The 25,408-nt window shown below is 35.6% G+C and overlaps 1 protein-coding gene across 1 annotated transcript in view; it reads left to right on the top strand.

Annotated features, from left to right (window-relative positions):
• Positions 1–25,408, top strand: part of LOC140142754 (cilia- and flagella-associated protein 410-like) — a 143,240-nt gene that overhangs the window by 98,706 nt on the left and 19,126 nt on the right. The window contains exons 3-4 of the mRNA XM_072164745.1: positions 17,811–18,081; positions 20,312–20,465. Of these exons, the coding sequence (XP_072020846.1) occupies positions 17,811–18,081; positions 20,312–20,465 (425 nt within the window). The remainder of the gene's footprint in view (positions 1–17,810; positions 18,082–20,311; positions 20,466–25,408) is intronic.

The following is a 25,408-nucleotide window of genomic DNA, read 5'->3' as shown; positions in this document are numbered from 1 at the left end:
GTAGAAGGGGGACCATTTCCAATAAGGCCTTAAAAGTGTTCGAACAAATATTTCTAAGATTGTAGTTCTGGCATTTTGAACCATTATGGAATGTGCTATTCCACTTGAAACTCATACACCCACTATGAAAGACATGACCTTAATCTCCCACACAAATTTCAAATGGAGTCACTCATTCAGGTAACCCCCATTTGAAATTCACGATGGTCATGTCTTCCATTTGGGGTATATGGATTTCAACTGGAATAGCCCAATTTATCATGTATGTAGGTAAGTAAATTTAGAAAGAAAGTCAAGATGTTCAAGTGATTTAACAAAATCATGATGAGCTTGTATGCCCATATTTACTAGCTACAGGAGATAGCACAAACGAATACTGGCACATTTTAAAACAATTCTACAATTCATAAGATCATGTTTGATATGTAGTGAAGTAAAGGGCTCACAATGGCAAGCGCTAGTTTCGAGTGCATGTAGGAGACAGCAGGCAGTTGTAAAGCTTGCTTGTTATTATAGTATAGTAAATAGTATAGTAAATGGTAAAGCCTGACTGTTTTCTACTGAAGATAGCAGATGTATGAAACATACATGGTCATGTTTTAGACTGTTATTGTTGAAGACAGCAGAAGTATTAAAATGTGTTTGGACATATTATTTAGATTGCTATCTTCTGAAGATAGCAGAAGATTGAAATATGTATGGACATTTTATTTACACTGCTATCTACTGAAGATAGCAGAAGTCTTAAACATGTATGGACATATTATTTAGACTGCTATATATACTGAAGGCAGCAGAAGTATTAAACATATGGACATAATTAATAATTAGACTGCTATCTACTGAAGATAGCAGATGTATGAAACATGTATGGACATATTATTTAGACTGCTATCTACTGAATACAGCAGAAGTATTAAAATTTGTTTGGACAAATAATTTAGACTGCTGTCTACTGAAGATAGCAGATGTATGAAACATGTATGGACATATTATTTAGACTACTATCTACTGAAGGCAGCAGAAGTATTTAACATAATAATTATGGACATTATTTAGACTGCTATGTACTGAAGCAGCAGAAGTATTAAACATATGGACATAATTAATAATTAGACTGCTATCTACTGAAGATAGCAGATGTATTAAACATGTATGGACATATTATTTAAACTGCTATTTACGAAGATAGCAGAAGTTTTAAAACATGTTTGGACATATTATTTAGACTACCATCTACTGAAGATATCAGATGTATTAAAAATGCATGGACATATTATTTAGACTGCTATTTCTGATGACAGCAGAAGTATTAAAACGTGTTTGGACATATTATTTTCACTACTATCTACTGAAGATAGCAGATGTATAAAACATTTATGGACATATTATTTAAACTGTTATCTACTGAAGACAGCAGAAGTATTAAAATGTGTTTGGACATATAAGTTAAACTGCTATCTACTGAAGATAGCAGAAGTATTAAACATAATATGCATACTCGGCAGTGGGATTTGACCCCACCCTTTTTATTTTACCCCCACCCTTTTTACTGAGGCACCCTTTATACTGAAAATTCCTGACCCCACCACTTTTTGTATCCATTGATGAAGTCACACGCAATTCAAGTAAATCAAGTATGCGAATTCTGCACCTATTTCACACGTGCTAGTCCGATGTTTTTCTCTCCATGAAGTTGATACATTATGTGAACAATGCAAATTTTATGTGAAAAGCTACTACTGTACTGTACAATAAACATTTTAATGCATAACTGTACTTTTTTGGCATCCAAATGTTGTTCTTGTCATGAACTGATTCGTATCTCGCGTGCGCTCTGTGACTTATATCCTACCCTTCTTCGCTCAATCAATTATGCATATGATTAATGACGTCACTCATACATACGATCGATGTAAAGAATTAACTACCACACATCGTAACACGTCATGGAAAAAATCGGACATTTGCATATCACGGAAGGGCTTCCGGGGAGGATATTGTGCTGGTCTGGACTCACGTAAACAGGCGCTGGGCCTGCATCAAATGGAATTTTATCTTGCGCAGGTTTGGCGATTTTTCTTGGAATTATGATTGTTTTAACATTCAATAAAAATATACTGTAAGCTGAAACAAGCCCACGCTTTTTATTTTATTCCCACGCTTTATACCATTCCACGCTTTTTACCCAAAAAGTTTAAACCTCCACGCTTTTACCAATTTTCAGAATTTCGAACCGGCACGCATTAAAAAGCGTGGACTGCCGAGTATGATATGGACGTATTATTTAGACTACTGTCTACTGAAGACAGCAGAAGTGTTAAACATGTTCAGACATTGTTTAGACTGCTATCTACTGAAGATAGAAGTATGAAACATATTATTCTTTACACTGCTATCTACTGAAGACATAAGTATGAAATGTGTATGGACACAGTCTTTACACTGCTATCTAGAAGAAGTATGAAACATATATGGACACATTCTTGACACTACTATATACTAAAGATAACTGAAGTATGAAACAAGTATGGACATTTTTAGACTGCTATCTACTGAAGACAAGTATGGAACATATGAACATCATGATCTTGAGACGAGACTGCTGTCTACTGAAGACAGCAGAAGTATGAAACATATATGGACATTTGTTTAGACTGTTATCTAGCTGGGTCTATTATAATTATAGAAGTCTCAGTATAAATCCATGTATATGATTAAAAAGTATATTAAATATTTTCTTTGGTAAAAGAGTAAGTTAGGCTTCTAGAATTTCTTATCATAAATCATTTTGTAGCAGAATAAATGTAAAGACTATAATAAATGCTATAAATATAATTTAATACCAGTGGAGGTTTGTTGGTAATAGCCTATATAACTGTGTAAGGATTACGGAAAATAATTTCCTTGCCATATTGCCAGAGTTACAAATCAGTCATGGAATGCACAGGTCATGAATAAACATTGAGGATTACCTAACTGTCCTTAGGCAAAAGCTTCATGCATTAGGATAGTCTTACAGCCTGTGGGTGCAACACAGGTTTTATGATGAACCCAAAATTGGTAGGAATCAAAACTGTGCATATTTTGTCAGTTATGGAAAACTAATCAGAGAAGAGGTAAGATGTGTAATGAAGCAAACAAAAATTAATGCATTTAATTGTTTGATGTATGGATTCAGTATGGCCAGCAATCAACATTGTATGTCTTGGTTTGGCATAACTTTCAATTTTAGTAAGTTAGAGAAGTCTCTTCAAAATTATAGAAGTAACTTAACCATTATTTGTTGAGAATGTGTGTTAAACATATTTTCCAAACATTTTTGTTTCCAAATTGTTTGGAAATGTTGCTGTGATTAATTTGTTCAGTTTAGGGAGCGATAACTAGTAATTCAAATAATATGTGTAAAAACTGATAGAAATTTTAGTCAAACATTCTTTTACTCCTTTTACTTCAATGATAGCAAAGATATCAAATTTCATGGATTAATGGACAAGTTCTTGAAGCAGAAAATACAAATGATCATAGAGTAGATGCAATATGATATTCTATTGCTGATTACTGAGCTAATGCCTGTTTCCCTCAAATTTGAGAACATCTATCGGAAAAATTGCATTGGAACTTTATCCCATGATTTCATCTAAAGATTTGATATCAGAGGCATGTGGTATGAAATTTAAATGGCATTGTGCATCAATTGCAGATATGAGAAGTACATGGTATGTAATTAGTGTGTGCATTGAAAAATAATCTTTGTGCTAAATCTAAATTGATCTTTTGATACAGCAGAATTGTATTTATTACTTATTAAGTGAAAATTGTTAAGATGGGATTGTGGAAAGCTAAAAACCTGACATTTCTTTTCCTGTAGATTAGTGGGGGAATTTTTTTAAATAATAGATTTGTAAGGCATATAGTGATTGTATCGCAAATTTATTACTAATTATAGCTTGAATGTGCAACCAAACAATATGAATAATTTAATTTTTCCCCATCTCTTGTTTTACCCCAAAGTTCAACAAGTAACCCAATGATGACATGAAAATTATCTTTCCATTTCGATAAGGCAAAGGCCTACTTGTATTTCATTAATTACTCGTTAGATGAATAATGGCGCCTCCAGGTAAGAAGATGACACTGGAGTTAAGCCGACAGATATTATATAGGGTGACTCAAAAGTGTGATTTATATGCAGCATCAGTATTACGGGCTTGTTTTAGATTTATTTAACACAAAAGTTTTGAAAACCCTGTATGTTATGAATGAGATGAGCTGGATTTTGTTCAGAATTTCTGCCTCTTGAGCAGTTAGCGGGTGTTGAACCTTGTTGTGCAACTTTTTTAAAAACCCTGTACGTACCAAATTGCTGAGGTAATCCAGTCCATGAAAATGCATACTGTCTTAGGGATTAAGTCATTAAAATGTCTTTAGTAGAGATTATGTCATTGGCAATGGCATTCAATGTTAATGAATGCGGAATTCCACCACATTGCAGTAATACTGATATTGGATATTGGATGTAAATGGCTTTGCATCATAGACAAAAGACAAAGGTCTCAAATGAGAAGCAGAGTGATGGTTTCTAATAGAACACAATATTTAATACATCATCAGTATGGAATGTCTCCTTTGTACAGGGTTTTCCAATGCACTGTACCTCAAATGTTACTTTATATTTTGAACCCACATTTTGATAAATCATTGCGGGTTAAAGTGGCCCTTTATCTTTTTGATATCTTCCTATGTAATCTAATTGGTTTCACTGTTTTGTCTCATGTATTGTGGTCAAGCCCTACACTTTAATGAGACACAATCTGGTCAATTTTGAAATTGAGATAAAGGCAAAAATATAAAAAACAATAAAATGTAAGAAAATACACGTCACAAAACCTCAAGAAAGTTGGAACCAGTGTATGTTAGACTTTTGGTGTTTTCAGTATATGATAGCCTAATGTTTGTATAAGGTAATAATTATAGTAACTCAATTTTTTTAAATGCCTTCTTTGGCCCCCTAATACTTGCAAATACTAGCCTTAAACCCCAACCCTAAACTCTAAATCATAACCTATACTGCAGACTAAATAGCAACATCCTGATTTGCATTTAATAGTATAGTAAACTTCTCTTTCTCACACTTTCTTCACAACTTTTTGGTGCTTTTGCAAAGTTGCATTATACCACAAGCAGTTTATGCTACATATCCATGTGTAACACTAAAACTGACAACATGACGCAGTCTAGAGAAGGCGGGTGACTTTCATTGAAGTCACTTAACCTTGGAAGTAACATTGCAATAATTTCACACTATAGTGGCACCATGTTTTACACATAATCAATGTGATAAGCATGTATAGCAGACAAAGTGGAAGGAATCTACAGCTGAATCATGCAAGAGATGTCTGCTTCATAGTTGTCTGGACAAATCTGTTATCACAAAACAGATACTGTAAAAGTGGAATTTTTCTCACAATGAATTGTTTGCGCTTTGCAAATTTTGAACGGTTTCCCTTGTTTTTAAATTTACGATTCTAAACTTTCTGATATTGACCTATACACAAAGGGAATATATTTGCGCATTGTTTTTTTCATGGTAGCAACTTGTAACACGAAAATAGCAAAAATAAATGTAGCGCAAAAATTGATTACAAAACAGATGCTGCCGTTTTACCTTGAGACAGGTGTTTTTTAATTGGTTTTCACAGAATGTAAAAATGCAATGTTTTAAGAAACTTACATAGCAGATGCTATGTTTTTTTTTTTATTTGCGACGGCAAACCTGGTAAAAAAATAATGTTTATTTATATAATTCCCATAGATCATCGCCACTGTTTTCGGTGTTATATTTCCTCACAGGGAGGATGGCAATTTATTTCTTGCATTTACTGCCCTAGCTATTATGGGTTATTTTTTTGGAGGAGATAAGTTTAATTGACCGCTTATAAATAGGTTCGAATTTCAGCCAGACTAATCATGAATCTCCCGTGGCCAAGTGGTTAAGGCACAGGTCTCATAAACCTGAGGTCCTGGGTTCGATTTCCAGTTGGGATCACTTTTTCTGCTTGTCTCCTTTATTATTTGCGATGGCAAACCTGGTAAAAAATAATGTTTATTTATATAAGTTCCGTCGAAATGTGTCTGTGAGTAATTTACAATGCAGGTGGTACTTTGTGTTTAAGCCTAACACCCATTGTGCTTTTGGTGAAACAAAAGGAAATAAAAAGAGAAGATGAACAAAGAAATTATTTGTTTCTGTCGGGATTCAAACCCAAGACCTCTCTGGTGCCAAGCACTTAATCAGTGATGAAACCATGCATACTTACGCCTTGCAGTTTTTTTTTGTGCAATGGCTTCATGCTATAAGATTTTTAAAAAAATAGTAAGCTGTAAAATAAGATACATTACTTTGCAACTCAGGAAACAAATTCAGCGTTATCCCTTTGTTATCATGCAACTTAATTGTGGTTTTCTCCATTAATATAGACATCTCACAAGATGTGAAGGAAACTTGTGGCGTTAACCTTGACTTGTTGACTCATTCTTATTGATGAATACCAAGATAAATCTGACTCATTTTGGACTTTTTTTACTTGATTTTATCAAACAGTCTTTATATTGTACAGGCAGCACTCCTTTTGGATACACTAACTTATCTTTTAACAACATGCATTATTTCTTCAAGGTATGATCTGATGATGGTTTTTGAAAGATACAAACTATCATTTGGTAAAATGTGTAGTTGTTCAGAAATAAATGGCATGGCTTACATAATAGATGGAGGAATAGGTGTGAAGTTCATTGGAATATATTAGCAATAACAATAGTGACATTGACAATAATAACCATGACAAAATGTTGGTAGAAACCAATCAGTATCAGTTAGCACGAAGAAGAATTTCTTAGAATATTTTGACAAAAAGTATAGAAAGTTGTGATCAACTGTTTTATAAAGTTTGTTGTTTGAAAACATAAAAAGTAGATTTGGGTTAGCTAAAACCATGCAATGTTTTGATGTAATGACAAAGTTCTATGCACTTTCCAATCGTGACAATTCCTTAATTGCACCTGTTTTCTTTGCTTATCTCCTCCTGATAGGAACAACTATCCATGCAATTAGCCAAATTCCTGACTACTTAAACGCATAAACACCCAAACGTGACTGAATGGTGAAGTTTCTCTAGCACAACCCTAAGGCGTCAACTAGTTAATTTACAGCTAGACCCGATACCATCATCATCATTATCATGTCTGTATGTTCTATCTGATGCAATGTGACAGTGTGTGATCCACTAATAAGGCAAACTCCATTTCTTTGCTCAAAACAAATAAACATTGAGAGCTACAGTTGCAAGACTTTAGTAGTGATACTGTTTTGATTCTAAATGTAACACTTTGCTTCCGTTATTGTAATGTATAAAGTTACCTTATTTGAACTTAAGTGTGTGTTATGTGAGAGTTAACAAACTAAATTCGTCTGTCTGATCAGTTTTCTGTCTAGAATTTATGGTCTGGTTTAATTGAGCATGCAAAAAACAGACAAAGTCAAGTCACCAGTTGAGCTATCGATGGGGTTGAGTCCAGGAAGTAATTAGTTGAGTCTTGAGTCAAGCCATCAGTGATCAACCTGATTGAGCCACGAGTTGAGTCATTAAGGGTTGAGTGTCAAATTGGCAAATTGAGTCACAAGTGACCAAATAATTCTATTGAGTTGAGTCATCATTCCATTTGAGTCATTGCTAGGCTGCTGAAACTTAACTTATCGCTCATTCTACAAAATCCGGTGCTAATCCACTAAAAAAATAGAAAAAATAAAAGTTGTTCAAAAAGACCTGCTTTTTGTGTTTTTTAAGAGTAAATGTATCACTACTTTCAAATGTAAAAAATTGCCAACACCACTTGCATATTTTTCTTTCAGGAAGGCATGGTGTTTTTTAACACTAAAACTCAATGTAATGTGAGCTACGTTACCGACTACAAAATGGGCTGGTTTTACTCAATCCAAGGTCATAAAAAGCAAACTAAAGATCACTTGAGTGAAATGTAAAACAGATTTCACCATTTCATAGAAGTTTTGAAGATGCGTAAATGAGTGTGTAACGTAGCTCACAGTAACGTAGTTCACTGGTTTTTAATGTTTTTAATGTGATTTGCGAACGTTAGAACGTTATGTCGGTTAATTCTAATATAAATGGGGTTCGACCACTAGTAGCTTTCACATATTATTAGGAAGTACATGTAATACAAGTGCATACTATAGAATCCTGGTAACGTAGTTCACCAATCTTAACATGGTCGGTCGAAATTTCAATGTTTACAACATTTCTATGCCAAAAATGCTATACAGCATCACGATTTTTACTGTGATTTTTAAAAACCTATGAGTGTTTCCTTTCAAAATCCGCAAATTACATTGATACCTCTGTTTTACTTCTTTCCAAGAACGTGTGTTAAAAAGGGGTAACGTAGCTCACAGCGTTTTGGTGGAAAGTGCAATTTATTTTAGAATTACACAAAGACGTTTAAAACAAAAAAAAATAATGTTGATAAACAATATGATGGTGCGTTATCTAATTAAAAACAACAAATGTGTAAAGAAATCGCATTTATTCAAAGAAAATATTCAGGGTTAGATGTGACACTTGAGCAGTGGAAACGCATTTTTAGCGATTTTTGAGCCTTTGCAAGAGTTAATCAGGCTGAAGAAAGCATTTAAAGTATGGAAAACTATATATGTCCGTGTAGATCTCGTTGAGTTCTACCAGAAAAACAACATATTTGATGCCCTAAATGCTCCAGAAAGTGGTTGTGGACCAAAGAATGGAAAAAAGGCTATTGGCACCGGATTTTGTAGAATGAGCGTTATGTTTAAAGTGCAACAAAATAGAGAATGGCTACAAGCAAACAAAAGAAGTGAATCATATTCCTTGTTATACTAAAATGTTGCTTATGACACAAATTTGTTTAAAAACTTGTTTTTAAAATAAAAATCAAGATTAAAATCTCACAGAATGATGACTACAGATAAAATCATTTATAAACTGACAAATCATAGCATACTTTTTGAATTCCCATGTACCCAGCCATTTGTCAACATTGAAGATACCAACTAAAGCATAAGAGCAAAGTACATAGACATTCTAGTCGACCATACACCTTACATGTATGTAGTTATCTCCCTTGACATACACTCTACCATATGACTCAGTATCTCTGGAGATGAAGATTAAGATGATGATGATTTTGCATAATCATGGAATTTATTCAATTGATAATCAAGGAAGTGAAATTTGTTTGTTTTTTTGTCATGCAATAATTCCATTATTTTGTCAATTTTAGGTTTCCAAATATTTTGGCAGTGTTTGGTGCTTAGTTGAATCAATTTGACGTGAGCTGACAACTAATTTGATGAAACTTAATAGAAGATATCTAAACTTATAAATTACAATGGGTAGCACCATTCAAATTCATGGTAAGATTCAAGATAAACATATTTGCATTTGATACTGCATCACCCTTTACTCCTCATCAGGCCAATGGCAACCTTGCACTCTCATTATACACAGTGCTTTGAAATCGAGTTATAGATAGTATAAAAGTGACTTTCATAAAATGGTTTCAACTTAAAGCAAGAGATAGTCACAGTGCTGCATCTTTGGCCTTTGGTCATTGTCTTTTCTCACCATACATCTTTCCGATATGCATTTGTGGGTGTCAAATGCAAGAAGAATTTCTGCAAACTATGAAATAAATACAAAATAAATGAAAACAAAACAAATGTTTATTGATTTAAAGATATGAAGTTGTAGTCATACATAATTCTAGAATTGATATGTTGTTGATTGGAAATAATGTTAAAATCATCTTTATCATAGTTAAACTAATACTGCTCACAAAAAGTACCAGTACACTTGAGAAAAAAGCAATATCTTAAAGACACTAAACCTAAATAAAGTAGTCAATACATAGCACTTGTTCTGTGCCTATATGGGACCACCATGACAACCCCTCTCTGACATTACAAAATCCACTGGTGTGCGCCTTGCTACTCGGCACTGCGTGCCTCACTGGACGCTTCGTGAAGTTCGTGGCTATATACATTTTGCGCACCCCCCCCCCACCGAGGAACTAGAACTAGTTCTATCAATACATTGAGAATTTTGTTCTGGGTATTGTGCGGTCTTGGGTCCGTTATGCTTTTCTAGGACATCCTGTACCATCTTTGATCTCTGTTCTCAACAGTTCTGGTCTTTTCTTACATATAGGTTTGTTGAGTTATGTGTACTTCACTTGATGTAGAGGTGACTCTCATCTATATGGTTTGAGCACTTTCCTCCATTGGTTCATCTTTCTGATTTCTTCCATTACGAAAAACTCCTTTAAGATCTAGACTTAAAAAAGATTGTATCTAAATTTAAGGCCATTTCTTCTAAGGCCATTTCAAGTTTTTGGAGCATTTTCAGAACATTCCTTCTAGACACAAAAGCCTGACTTTATCTAGTTTGGTTTCCTATATACAAATTAATGGAGTGTATTTACAATGTACATGTTGACAGAAAATGAAGGAAATCAGTTGAATATAGAAAATAAGAGGAGGGAAGTCTTAAGGGGGTACTACACCCCTGCCCAATTTTGTGCCTATTTTTGCATTTTTCTCAAAAATTATAGCGCATTGGTGACAAGTAAGATATGTGTATATTATAGGAGCAAGGACTACAACTACTGCACTGGAAAATTTATTTCAGCAGACAACAGTTGTGGAGTTACAGTCAAAAATGAGGGAAAACCAATATTTGATCAATAAATCAATAACTACTTCCCTTGAGTCATTGGCGACATGAGGGGGGGGGTGTTACGTGTGTGAAACACCCCCTTGGATCTGTCCAAAAAATGGGGGAAAGAAAAGACAAAGAAAGAGAGAGAGAGAGAAAGAGGGAGGGGGGAGAGAGAGGGGGGGAGATGAGCAAGGCATAGGGGACATATTATCACGATCATAGGCCTATAATAATAGATGCCTTAAGGGATCTAAAATGAGCGTTTATTGCGTTTCGACAGTATTTTTTGTGGGACATGAGAGCACCTCAGACCTATCGAATTGCATTCTGAATATGAAGCATGTCTTTCTGATATCAAATAATTTTCATTTTTTGAAAATCACAATATAATACAAATTTTATGACAAATTATAAAAATGTGATATTTTTCAAATTTTGATATATAACAGTCCTCAAAGTAAATTATATAAATCTAATGATATATTCTTAAAGTGTATGTAGCAGGAGGAAAAGCCGACGGTCAATTGAAAATTTTGACCTTTCATATTGAAGATATGGATTTTTTCCCCAAAAGACCTAATTTTTTTGGTGTTTTGGGAAAAAAATCCATATCTTCAATGCAAAAGGTCAAAATTTTCAATTGATCATCGGCTTTTCATCCCACCTACATACACTTTAAGTATAAATCATCAGATTTATAAAGTTTACTTCAAGTACTGTTAAATATCAAAAATATCAATTTTAATGATTTGCCATAAAATGTGCATTAAATTGCTAATTTCAAAAATCAAAATTATTTGATATCAGAATGACATTCTTCGTATTCAGAATGCAATTCGATATGTCTGATGTGCTGTAATGTCCCAAAATAAATACTGTCTAAACGTTCATACCCCAGCCCTTAACAACTCCCACACAAATTGTCTCACCCCTATACCTATTTACATACGTAAATGTGTTAATTGTCAATACATGTCAACATCCCCACACCCTCCCCACATCATCACACCCCTGGCAACATACGTAAAGGTTTTAATTGTTAATTGACATAGTCATAGATATACATGTTTACACCAACACCCACCCCTACATCATCACACCCACACCCTTACCCCAGCAACGTACAAACCCATCGTATTGCGCCATGTTACCAGCTGAAAACCATTTGCAATTTTTTTTCTGTCAAAAAAAGGTGCAAGTACGCAAGCATAATGTACTTCAGATGATTTTTACTTTGTAATCCAAATCTAATCGCTTTTCAAAAGAATATATGTTAAAATAAAGCATAATTAGACAGTATTTTGCATTGAAGTAGCGTAAAATTATGCACCAAATGGCTTCAATTAGACCTTCATTTTGCAAAATTTCCGAGGAGGAAAAAGGCTTCATAGACCGTTATTTCATAAGTTTTCGGCTTTTTGAAACTAAAATTTTACACACTAATAATATTGCCAAAAATATGGTCCACCAAATCTCTTCAATTAGGTCTTCATTTTGCCAAAGTTTCTTCTGAGGGGGAGGGGGGGGGGGGAACTCAGACACCCCCTACATAGTGGATAAACAAGTTACCATTTTCGCTTCTGCTTTCGACATTTACCAATTTGTGTTTAACACAATTTATAGGCCTACAATTAACATGATTAAAAGGAAAACTTGTTCACGAAAGGCTTCATGGACCGTCATTTCACAAATTTTCGTCTTTTCAGACTAAAATTTTACACACTAATAGTGCCAAAATGGTCCACCAAATCTCTTCAATTAGGTATTCATTTTGCAAATGTTTCTTACTTCTGAGGGGGGCACATCCCCCTCATACACCCCCCCCTGGCGTCGCGCGACGCGATGTCCGCTACGCGGCCATTTTTAACATTTTATTATTTTTTATCATCACACCCCCCTTGAAAAATTCCTGCGTACGCTACTGCCTTGAGTTACTGAATTTCCAGTGCAGTAGTTGTAGTCTTTGCCCCTATAATATACATATCTTACCTGTCACCAATGCGCTATAATTTTGGAGAAAAATGCAAAAATAGGCACAAAATTGGTCAGGGGTGTAGTACCCCTTAAAGAGCATCGATCTGTAAATACTTTATAGTAACTCTGATGCACCATCTCCTCCCTATGAGTTCCAGCTAGTTCCGACTTTGTATGCCATATTAAGAGTGCATCAGATTTTATTCCTATCCTATGTTACTAATGTATCCAAACGCAGCATAGGCAACCAGGAAATGAATGAAATGAACAGAGTTGAAAGTACAAAACTCAAGATGTTATAATCATAAAATGACTCCATTGAAATATAATGTGTGCTCCTATCTATCTATTCAAGCCAGTTGAGAGCTCATCAGTTTTAATCCAGTCTCATTTCCTTAATGCAACCTTGCAGAGCTTCATCAAGTGAAGTATTTACTGTCGTTCAGGAAATGAAGTAAATCAATTGAATATGCAGCCACCGTTCAATCACCCATTTTCAACCTGCTACAAAAATTAAAATGAGATGTATAAATCAGAAGTGAAAATGTGTAGTGATGTTTTTCCCAGCAGATGAGGCAGTGCCGCCGACAAGGGGGGTTGAAGGGGTGCGTTACCCCCGGGCCTAGGGGGCCCGTAAATAATGGGCCCATAATAGCAAAGAAAAGAGACCTCATGGTGCCCGTAAAAAGGGGGTCCTGGGCGTTCATTTTACCCCCGGGCCTGTAATGGCTCTCGGCGGCACTGAGATGAGGCTATTTACTTCAAACTATTCTATTAAACATGTTAAAGGTTTAGAGCTTAAAAAATGAATCCAAGTTTTGTTCGATCATGTCGATAGGGCTATTTCTATAGTCATGTTTTTGAAACTTTTTTGGAACCACCTTCTAGACACAGCAGGATTATCCTATTATCTCTAGATTTCTTCAAAGTATACATTGCTACTTTCTCTTTCACATAGCTACTTTCTCTTTCTTAATTTTTCTTCCGGAAATGTTTTAGTAAAACATTGCCCCCCTAAAAAAATCCACAAAGGTCCACTTTTTGCTCTATTTTCCAAAAGTCTGAGAAAAATTGACAAAAGTCAAAACATGTACTTCTGAAAAGGCATTAAAAAATGGCAATTTTTAGGGGGATTCAGGTACACTTAAAAAAAGCTGCGCAAGGTTTACTTTTTCTAAGTCCCGTACCTCCCCAAAAAATAAATCCTGTGTACGGACCTGAAAGATGAATTTAGTGGGTTGGTTTGCAATTATATTTATGAAATAACATAGATAAATTTTATCAGAAACCAAAATCAAACATGCATGCTAAATTTGACAGAAAATGGGAAAAAAACCAGTTTCATTTAATCACAGAGTTTTTATTTAATTGCCAGACGACCCATTTATATGAAATATAAAACATTGAATATTGCACTATGTTTATGTATTGCAATACAGATGACAACAGTTACCTAGGGGGTATTTACAAACAGAAACATATTAAATTAGTTTTAATGTCAAAACAAAATGATTAAGGAAATTTTGAATTTAATCTTTGTGGGGGATGGTTTTATAGAAAATTCAATCATACTTTGGAATAGCTACATATCAATACCTGGTGAGAATGTCTGCGTCCATCCAGCTGAATGAGGCATGCATGGTGCGAGCAACTGACTGTTACACTGGCATTGATAACTGAAGAAACCTGTCATGATTGTTTGTATCAATGACTGTAGCATATCCTTGAGTAGTAATGACAATATTATGTTTTTCTGCAGCATGACCTTGTTTGAATGATGATTGGATCTTCTTTGTCATCTAGTAGTTGTAAAAGAATTTTAAAAATAAGTCTCATACTGGATCATACTTTTTGCAACTTAGCAACATTGCATCTGGAACAACCAGACTTCATCAGGTAACTGATGTGACCAGTGTACTTGTATAGTACCTGATGAAGTATGGTGCTTCCAGACACATCGTCGCAAAGTTGCAAAAAGTAAGTTCCAGTGTTAGGCCTATTTCCAAAATATTGTTTGAAGGCGGTTATAAAATGGATGAAAATTTACACAGATTCCTATAAATTGTGTGGTTTCAGAAGTAACTTACTTTGGGGTGATAATGTGATTGCTGACTAGTTTGGACATGTGGAGGGCAACATGTAAGCTAGCATTATAATGAACATTGTTGTCTTTTAAACTTTTAATGCTTACTGTGTTTAGCTTTTACCTTTAAACGGTCTCAGTATCATAAATATGTAAATGGCACTGGAATATCTCAGATTTGTTTTCGCATTAGAGATGAAGCAATAAAGATGAACAAGAATGAATTTCAACAATGGGACATTTTTCCAGAGCTGTTTGTTCGTACATATTCAAGCTAGTTTTTGCCGTCAAACTTTGGTTACAGATGATCAAAGATATAGCCTACGCCAGCGAACATCTCCCCCACACATACACACTCAATATTTTTCATATTATGCTCAATGAAATCTGTACATTGGCCCGTAGGTGAGTAGCAGGTGGCTCTGTTGTCAATATTGGATTCTAAAATAACATTGACCTTTCTATTGTGACAGGTTGCTACTTTGTCTAGTCCTACCAATACAATCAAATTTGTCACCTCAGCTCATAGATGTGAAGTCATTGTACTCTGAGAACCACAAAGCAGCTCTTAGGCAATTTTACCGCATCTTGTTTTATTTGAGAAATCCAGTAAAAATATCCTATGAAAATCAATCAATAATTTGCCTAAAACTATCAATTTTCACATCTAGTCTATTCTGCACTGATTTGACAATAAATTATTAAGTAATTTGTGGCAAATGTTACCATACATCCTGACTCTATAAAAAAAACAAAAAAACAAAAGCAACCAACCCAAAAACAAATAAACAACAAAATTGCATTTCACTTTTAGGTTTCAGTCCACCTGCACAGGAAATAAACTTTTTTTGCCTTGCCATGTTGCTATGCTTTTTTCACTTTGAGTAATTGTCAATGTTTGTAATGTCACTTTTGACAGCATGGTTATGGAATAGGGTCTTCAATAGTTGGACTACCTCATCTTTGCAGCTCCTCTAAATTGACATAACGACAAGATTGGAATCAATCTGGGGATAATTTGTACAATAATGGGACTAGGCGTAGATGGAAAATTTGGGGGAAATTGAATTTGAAAGTACTGTTGAAAGTATTTGTACATGAAAACAAAGTTTACCTGCACTTGACTCTTTATACTTCAGGGTATTTTAGGCCTATGGGAATCTAAACAATGTTGGCAAAATGAAACAAAGGGCAAGGTGTAAAAGTAATTTATTCTTGAAGTTACATTTAAAGACCTAGTTATTTAGTAATCTAAACAAAATTAATGCTGACCATTTTGAAAGTGCAGCCACCAATGGGACAGTGTCATGACCTGGCTAAAGAGAGTGAGTTTTGACCATGATGATAGCAAAACACATACCATTCTTGGGCCAGTTTCACAAAGCCTTAGGATTGGTCTCATAATTGATTTACCACACATAATCCCTGTCTAAATCAATCCTAAGATCATTCACAATCTTTGTGAAACAGGCCCCTGGTCCAGAATCTGATATATAGATGATCTTCCTACATTCCTAACACTTATGGGCCTATAGTATAAAACGAGCCACTGTGCATGCATGGCATCCCATATGCAGGGGCGTAAATCCGTTTTTGAAAGTGGGGGGGACACACTGACAGTGGGGAAATCAATAAATACATTAAAAAATGGTCATAAGCGACCATCAGCGTCAAGGCTTATGCGACGCGCCGACTTAGGGGTGTCTGAGGGGGATGTGCCCCCTCAGAAGTAAGAAACTTTTGCAAAATGAATACCTAATTGAAGCGATTTGGTCATTTTGGCACTATTAATGTGTAAAATTTTAGTTTGAAAAAGCCACAATGTTGTGAAATGACGGTCCATGAAGCCTTTCGTGGAAAAGTTTTCCCTATTATTGTAGGCCTATAAATTACATAAATTGGCAAATGTGGAAAGCAGAACCGAAAATGGCTACTTGTTTACCCACTACGCAGTACGCAGGGGGTGTCAGGAATTGTTCCACCTTGAGAAGTTGGACAATTTGCAAAATGAAGGTCCAATTGAAGCCATTTGGTGCATCATATTTACACTATTTATCATTGCTTAAACAAAAAAGGGTCCGAACTCAATTAGCAAAATGTTAAATGTTACACAGGTCCACTGATATGTTAAGCCTATAAGACCCGCCCCCTGACACACGCTTATGGGCCCACCCACCTTCACACAATGCCTAAAATAACCACCGGCCTATACCGGTACCGACTGTGCTGTTTTTGTAGGCATGGGCAGTGATGGGCATACTCAATTACATGCAATTTAACCTTTCTCTTTTTTTTTCTCCCTTTTTCTTCTCTTTTCTCCCTTTTTCTTTCTCTCTTTCGTTTTTTTTTTTTTTTTTAGGGTGGGGACCAAAAGTGGGGACCCCACTTTAAAAAGTGAGGGGGACGTGTCCCCCTGTCCCCCACCCAATTTACGCCCTTGCCCATATGTGATGCAATGATAATCATCCCGAGTCGTATGCCCGGTTTCGTTGCCCGGGCTAGCGAAACACCTGTGGAGAGCTAGTGCTTTGGACCCTAGGGTCTGGGGTTCAAATCCTGAGGGAAATAAACAACTTCTTTGTTCATCTTCTCTCTTTTAAACTTACTGCTCTCTTTCCCAAACACCAAAAAGTCCTTGCAGTATTAACAAGATTATTCAAAGATTGTTCCACTGGATTCTGATTGCTCAGTGGTATTTTCCTTGGTATCTGCAATTCATTACGTGTTGTACAATATTAAAATGAAACAGAAGAGAGCTGGCAGAACTGACTGAACAAGTAATGTGGGGCTCAACAATCTTTATAACTACTTTGCAACTGAACAATCTTCAATCAAATATGCAGCTGCTTAAATTCAAGCCCAGAAACAGCCACACTCTGCCAGAGTCTCCATCTTATTATTGCTTAGCATCAATAACATTAGAATATCAGATATTTCTTACCATTCCAAACTAACAGTTTGTTTGTCTGTTTGTTTATTTGCAGGTTTCAATATTCCGTAATATGCCAAGCATTGAAGTCATTAGTCTGAGCGTCAATAGCATCACAACATTAGAAGATTTTGCATACTGTCCAAACCTCACAGAACTGTACGTTAGAAAAAACTGCATAGCTGATCTGGCTGAGATATGGTACTTGAGAAAACTGAGCAAACTGAGGGTGTTATGGCTGGCTGATAATCCGTGTGCGGCGGGACCTAAATACAGACTAACAGTATTGAAGATGTTACCAAATTTAACCAAATTGGATAATATTTGTAAGTATCATCTACAGCATGTTTTTGTTGTCTCGTTTATAAACAGGACATGGATATTAGAAAACGGTAAACTTCGGACTCTATGCTAGGCATATGCATCCCTCTCTTGCCAATGTGTTATCTCAAGTAGGCGGTTGTTTAAATAGCTATAAACCTGATTAGTGCTGTGGCAGGAAGCCCAGTGGTTCAAGAACCACCTTCAATTTCCATCACAACCTTCCCTGTGATGTTAATAGAGTCCAACCTCTCTTATCTGGACTTCTTTTATCCAGATCTCTCTGTTATCCGGCTTTGAAATCTTCACTGGAAAACATGTTTTTGATATTTTGACACCTTAATTCCATGCTCTGAATGACATATCTATGTTGCATAAAGCACTCAAATGTCATGTATTAGTGTTATTACCCCATGTTGAAACAATCTTTTGTTGTCCCAATTTCAGTACTTATCCAGTCAATGCAGAATTACATGTAATTCACTTATCCAGATTTTTCACTTATCCGGACAGTGCTTGGTCCCATTACATCCGGATAAAAGAGGTTGGACTGTAGTATGTTCTGCAACCGGCAGGGGATCTAGTGGTTCGAGAACTGTCTTGTTTAAATTATTGTTCTGATAACAACATTCTAGAGTTCTTCAATTCCGTAACGCCATTCTCACAACCCTGTTAAGATGACTTCCCTTCATATCACCTTTGTAGGACACTCAGGTAGCTAATATTGTGAATACTAGAACAGTATCACATTGAGCTGTGGTGTTAATGCCATTCAGCTGGTGCAGCTGCTAGCAATCAGCATGACAAGAACTGTATCAATTAAGTCTGTATGTTGCAGATACGTGATGTATGTACCGTCATTTTGCTGGAAATAAATGTTGTTATCCTCAAGATGGTTTGTGTGGTACAAAATTTGTTTTTCTGTTGACAAAATTTCAATACAGATCTTTTAACTTAAAACTAAAGATCTTCTACTTAAAAAAACTTCAGGTTGTTCTAAAAAAAACCCATTTTTTTAAAGAGGCTGGTGTTGCATTCAGTGAATTGAATTTTAATATTCTTTTGTTGGAAGTACAAGGAAAATAATTAAGTTCCTTTAACTGTTCATTGAGGTATCCTCTTGTATCGATCCTTCGATCCTTGGTGTGTTTTGTACCTTGTCCATTGGAGGCACCATTACCTACTTTGAGTTATTCAGGTTTTTGACCAAATGATTCTTGGAGAAATAGTCTAATCTTTCATACAAACAAACAAATACAGCCTAGTCATCCTCAGCCATAACTGAAGACAAAGTCAAAGACAATTATGACTTTCTGCCATGTAATTGGGCTATTCCATTTAAAATCCACACACCTCCTGTGGAATGTTGAAATTTATCAAATCCAGTTTAAAAATTTAGCCTAAAATAAGAAGATTTTGTTTGTAACAAAATGAATTGATCTGGAATCATTTGAAACTATTGGATTTCCATAGTCTAACACAGTGGGATGTGGGTTTCAAATTGAACAGCCCATTGCAGACTTAGTATGACGTACGGCATGAAAGGTTGCAGAGAACAGCCTTGACATTCAAATTTTGTATAGGTGCTTCTTCACTTCTCTCTTGATCACATTATCACTGCGTTTAATACGTCTAGCGTTTGTTTGACAAACATTTAATGGAACCGTAATCATATTATGTGTGTGCTAAAGTGAGGTAGCTGTGAATAACACATACAAAGTCATGACATAGACTACATCTATTAGAGTCTTCAGAGCTTTAGAAAATAGCTTTGAATGCATTCTAGTGGAGAGCCAGAGAGCTATTGTGTGATAATATGTCCTAGTTTTTCAGATGAAGACATTACTTAGAAAGTGGGATTCAATACATTCTTGGTCTACAAGAATGGAACTCGGATCAGCGGCATACTGACCGAGGGGATATAATGAGGAGGGGCAGGGAAATTGGATGTACAATTTGCATTTCCTTCAGACCTGATTTCAGACCCTGAATTTAACTTAATTTTAACATTTTGCATGAAGATGTCAAATTTTCTTAGGCTTTTGTGTGTACATAATCATTAAATGTTGTGCAAAATTACTTCAAAAAGTGACAATTTTCATAATTTTTGGTCTGATTTTGAACACGACCCACAGTTTGGGAAGCCCTGTATATTTGATATAGAATCAATAGTTTGTTACCCCACTAATTGTGCTTGAAATAATGAAACACTTGTTCCTTTTGTTTTCTCTGCAGGTGTTACAAATGATGAAGTAAATAGAGCGTTAGAAGATGGAGACGATATATCAGCACCGAGATCGTTTAGACGGCCGCCATCACAAAATGGCCACATTCCAACCAATAAGAAAGACAGAGATAGTTCAGTTGAAATTAGTCTTGATGAAACAAAGTAAGTACATCAAACAATAACTAAACTCGGTATCACAAATGTTCAGAGTTCCTGTACGCTCGGTGATCACAAATGCATGCCCTGAGTGCGATGTACATGCACAGCATGGCAGTACAGAAACCCCATTGTACATGCAAAAGATCAAAAGTGGCAGACGATCCTGAACATTATAATATTTAGTTTAGGCTGAGACTCGGGTTTCAGGTAAGATGTGTGGATGCAAAATGCTATGTGGTTGTCATACACAGGCTTGTGGTTGCTGTAGTCATTCCATGGGCGTGAGCAAGTCCAAAGGCCACTGTCGGAAAAATGGAATGGAAAGTTTCATAAAAATATATGTGTTTGCCTGTAAGCAAGCACCCCAAACACACAATGCCATACACACACTATGGCATCCCTTATAGAATACATTCTATCTCATATGCACAGTCTGATCAGAAAGGCCTTATTAGTACAATTACCCACTATGATACTGATGATTAGCATTGCAATCTAGGTCAATCCTCATGGAGTATGTTTGAGCACTGCTCATCAACAAAAGTATCGTCACAACAAATAACTCCACATTTGCACAGTCTAATCATAGAAAATTCTGTTTTATACTTTCTCATGCAGTAGAGCTTTATTAGATCAGGACGATGCATACTAAACAGATCTTATGGTTGTATAATCCATAAGCAGCCAAACTTAAATTTGTAAAAAATATCACTCAAAACAAATCTTTTGGTTTTATGAAAATGCAGAAAGAGATATTCCTTTAGAATAAATGCCCTCCCTTAATTTTCAAGTGGCATGCAACTATCTGAATAAAATGACCATGTAAACTTTCTGGCTTAGGATCACAATGATTCTGACTTTAGATACACTGTATTTTGCATGTGTAAATTCCTAATTTTGACTTTCATTTCATTATCTTTTCACACTGAAAGTGACTGACTTGAGCACCTGGCGGTAAGGCACTAATTCGGTTGAATATTGTATTTAGGTAATATTTTAAAACATACAGAGAGGTCAGTGAACGTTGTCCCAAATAGAGTCAGGGTTGTTCCATATATGCAAATTGGAAGACATTCCCCTAAGCTTTAAATTAAGACTGCTAAATCTCTATACCCAGAAGGGAAATTGAGCACAAATTAATCAAGAGATTTGCTGAACCAGGGAAGGGCTTGTTAACCACAGGCAAATACATGTACATATTTCTGCATTAAATGCACTATTTAATCAGAGAATTTGATTAGATATAAGTGGATTATCATCATAAAATTATATTAAGTTAAATTAAATGTTGAATTACATAATGAATTATTCATAAATGATTGCACTGCACACATGAATATTCATTAGTGACTGCACACTCAAGAGGTGCACTTTGTGGTGGATTTTAAGACAAATGTCTGCAGGGTGGAAAGGAGGGGGGTAATTAAACTATGACACAATTGAAAATCTTAACTGAATTATGTGGTACAGCTTTAATGCGTGTTCATTTGCATCCCCATGGCCCTTGAATCAGAATACTTGGACTAAATCCGAATAAAATTAGCACATACTTCCTTTATTCTGTCGGTCCGTGCCACGTCACTTTCGGTTGATGATGCGACTCACGGTCGAGTGAAAACATTCGATTTTTGTTGATGATTTCTGTCATTGGTGTTATGTAAATTTCGATCGCAAATAGTCAGTGGAATCAAACAACCCTTTCTAAGTCTTCAGAGTGGAAGAAACTTACTTGATTTACCGTTTATATACTGACAAACTTAAAATTAAATTCCATGGTCGAGTATCGTTTTTTCTTAAATTGAATGTCACTCCAACAACATCGCTATGTAGCCTCCTTCACAGCCGGTTTCTGTTGTTCATAACAAACCGTGAGCCACATGCAGTTTGGGCCCGAGACTAGAGATAGCCCGGATGTTGGACCAACAGAATAATAGTTGAAGATCAAAATTCTTATTATTTATGGTGTTAAGTTTTCATAAAAATTGCGGTGATAAATTTACTCTAGGAGCTTCACCTGGACAACTTTGTTATATATTGCTCCCCATCCTGGTTGTATGAATTTTTTTTCTGGTACACCACTGAAATGATAGTGACTTTGCTTATATAAAAAAACCAGGAAGATCCTTATGTACAGTCTAACTGATATGACTAGCTATGACTGATGCTCATTATAAGCAATTTAAGTAATAATATCTCCTTAAACAATTTGATTTCATAGTTTAAACAATTTAGCAATTTACAGCTAAAAACAAATCTTTAATATGCAAAAAATGTCACAGTACTAAAAATCAAACTACTAATAAAAATGTGACTCACGTACATCATGTACATCAGTCGTCTGGAAAACCAACTCCGAGACAAGAAAAAAAATTGAAACTACGCTCATCTTTCTTGATGATTTTGCTTGGGGGATACCGCCATACAACCATTGCTTGTTTATAGAGTGGGGTCAGATGCATATTTGAATGCTTAGTGTACAACTGAGTGAAGCTATGTGCTATTCTAGTTGAAATCCATACACCCCCTATGGGAGACATGACCTTAGGGGGTGTACATTTCAAATGGAGTTGCCCATTCAGGGATCCCAATTGAAGTTCTCACTCCCATCATGGATGATTAAGGTCATGTATTCCATAGGGGGTGTATGGATTTCATCTGGAATAGCCCTGTGTGGAGGAGAAGATGAATTGCCCCTCAAGGAAACCAAGATTTGCTAATGATTATGCTAATAAGAATTTTCCGGCTCCATACAAAAGACCTTTTTTTTTAGTTGGTGGTACGTGACTGTGTGGTAGCAAAAAAGAGGCAGGTTTAGTGGCATAAAACTAGGCCTTTCATTACAAAGTGATGGAATGTTGGAACTAACCCTGAAGCAAGGGGAAGATTCGTTAATAATTATCCTGATGTGAAGTTCTATGGCAAAAAACCCCAAGATTCGCTAATGAATATGCTGACTTGAAAATCATACTTTTGATTTGGTGGTATCATACATGACTGTATAGTGTAGCGGTAAAAGGGAGCCAGTTAAGTTGGTTGCATAAAACTAGACCTTTTATAAGAAACTGATGGTAGAGATGAAGTAACCCTGAAGCAATGGAGAGATTCATTCATTCATTATTCTTGTATGAAGTTCTGATAAAAGAAACCAAGATTCAGCAATGATTATAAATAAGAATTTTCCGGTTTCAATACAAAAGACCTTTCTTCCAAGTTGGTTGTACGTGATATTCCTTGTAGTGGCAAAAGAGTGCCAAGTTGATAGCATAAAAGGGGGCCTTTCATCATTAAGTGATGGCATGTGAAGAAGATACCCTGAAGCAAAGCAAGATTCATCAATGATTATGCTGTTATGAAGTTCTTACAAAAGAATTTCCTGAGTTAGTGCATGACTATGTCGGTAATGTAGGATTTCAAATTCATAGCTGAACCGCAATTGTTTTTCCAATTTACCTGATGAAAACATGCATATTTACCCATTTCAAGCATTATCTATAATATTCATTATGTTCAATATTTAAATGTACTTTATCATAAAGGAAAAACAGAATAAGATAAAATCCTCCCTGGCTCTTTAACATGCTGTTGTCACCTATAAATTAATATAATGTCGAATGTATAGCTTCATGCCCCAATTAGCATAGAATTTCTTCACAATAAATATCAAGAAAATCTTGCACAAACAGTCAGCAAGGACTATGAAATGCATCCATAGGAACCACCATTTTGATCTATCCTAACCAACTGAAAACAGGCAAAATACTGCCGATCTCATCTCTTATCGATAGCACTCAGTAAGGAAATTAGCTCGTTCAAATTTCCGTATAGCTAGTATGCATTAGGGTTATATTACCCTCCAAAAACCGACTCAAGAGTCTATAGAACAAGTAACCTTCTCGCAGATACCTGCTATGGCCGCAGTTTTCAAGTCCATACCTTACATAACCATAATTGAAATTATTGAAAAATGCTCGTGAATATATTCATCAGGTCTGTTCGGACAAACTGTGTATTTTTTCATACATTAATCCAAAATATATTACACTTGCATGCAGATGTTTCTGTAAAATCTGTAAAATTGTGTTTGGTATGTCTGTATCCTCATATAAAGGACTAATTTTGCAGGATGAATTTTGTTTAAGTTGGAGGAACATCCTGCATCAATTACTAGAGTACTTGTTTGTTTACTTTCTCCCGGTCTTTGTACTGTGCTGTGAGCAGCTGATGTGGCATCTTCTTTTTTGCTATTACCGGTTGGATATGGCTTAATGTTCCCAAAGTAACGAAAGTTTTTAATAAGTGACAGTTAAGTTACACTTTTTTGGCAAAAATCTCTTCTTGAGTGAATCTGAGGCTGGTATTTGCCTGAAATAAATGACATTCTTCACAATTTTTCTCTACATCATGCATATTTTTTGATGCTTTTTGTGATCAAGATATTAGTTACGTTTTTGGTGGAGGGAGAGGGGCATATTGGTAAAGCAGAACAGGGCTTCAAACACCTATGATCAGAAGAACTGATCTTTCTTTTTCATCCGGTAGCATAACCAGAGGAAGGCAAGAAGGGATATGATGCCCCAGTCAGAACTCTAGCCTCATGAAGCATAGTTTATAGTCAGCATGAAAAAGTAGGATTTTCTCCCCCCCCTCCATGTCAATTGTGATAGCCTGGTCACTGTTTTCGCCTCTGACCACAGTTCCAATGTCTGGACATGTAATTAAGATACATGTACCAACAAGTATTATGACAATGTTAATTATTATTTGATACCTTTCATATATATAGCAACATCACAATTCCAGATAGCGCAGTATAGTGTGACAACCATCAACTATAGATGCCAACTACAGCTATGCAGACTATAAAACCGTAATGAAGCTACTAGAGCTATCGATTTGTTATTAATATTTGGTTATTATGTTTATAAACTTGAAGGTGTTAAGATGCG

This window comes from Amphiura filiformis, chromosome 20 (genome assembly GCF_039555335.1).
Source record: "Amphiura filiformis chromosome 20, Afil_fr2py, whole genome shotgun sequence".
In the NCBI taxonomy this organism is placed as follows: Eukaryota; Metazoa; Echinodermata; class Ophiuroidea; order Amphilepidida; family Amphiuridae; genus Amphiura; species Amphiura filiformis.
Note: the sequence above shows the minus strand (reverse complement) of the source record. Positions and strands in the feature narration are given on the sequence as shown.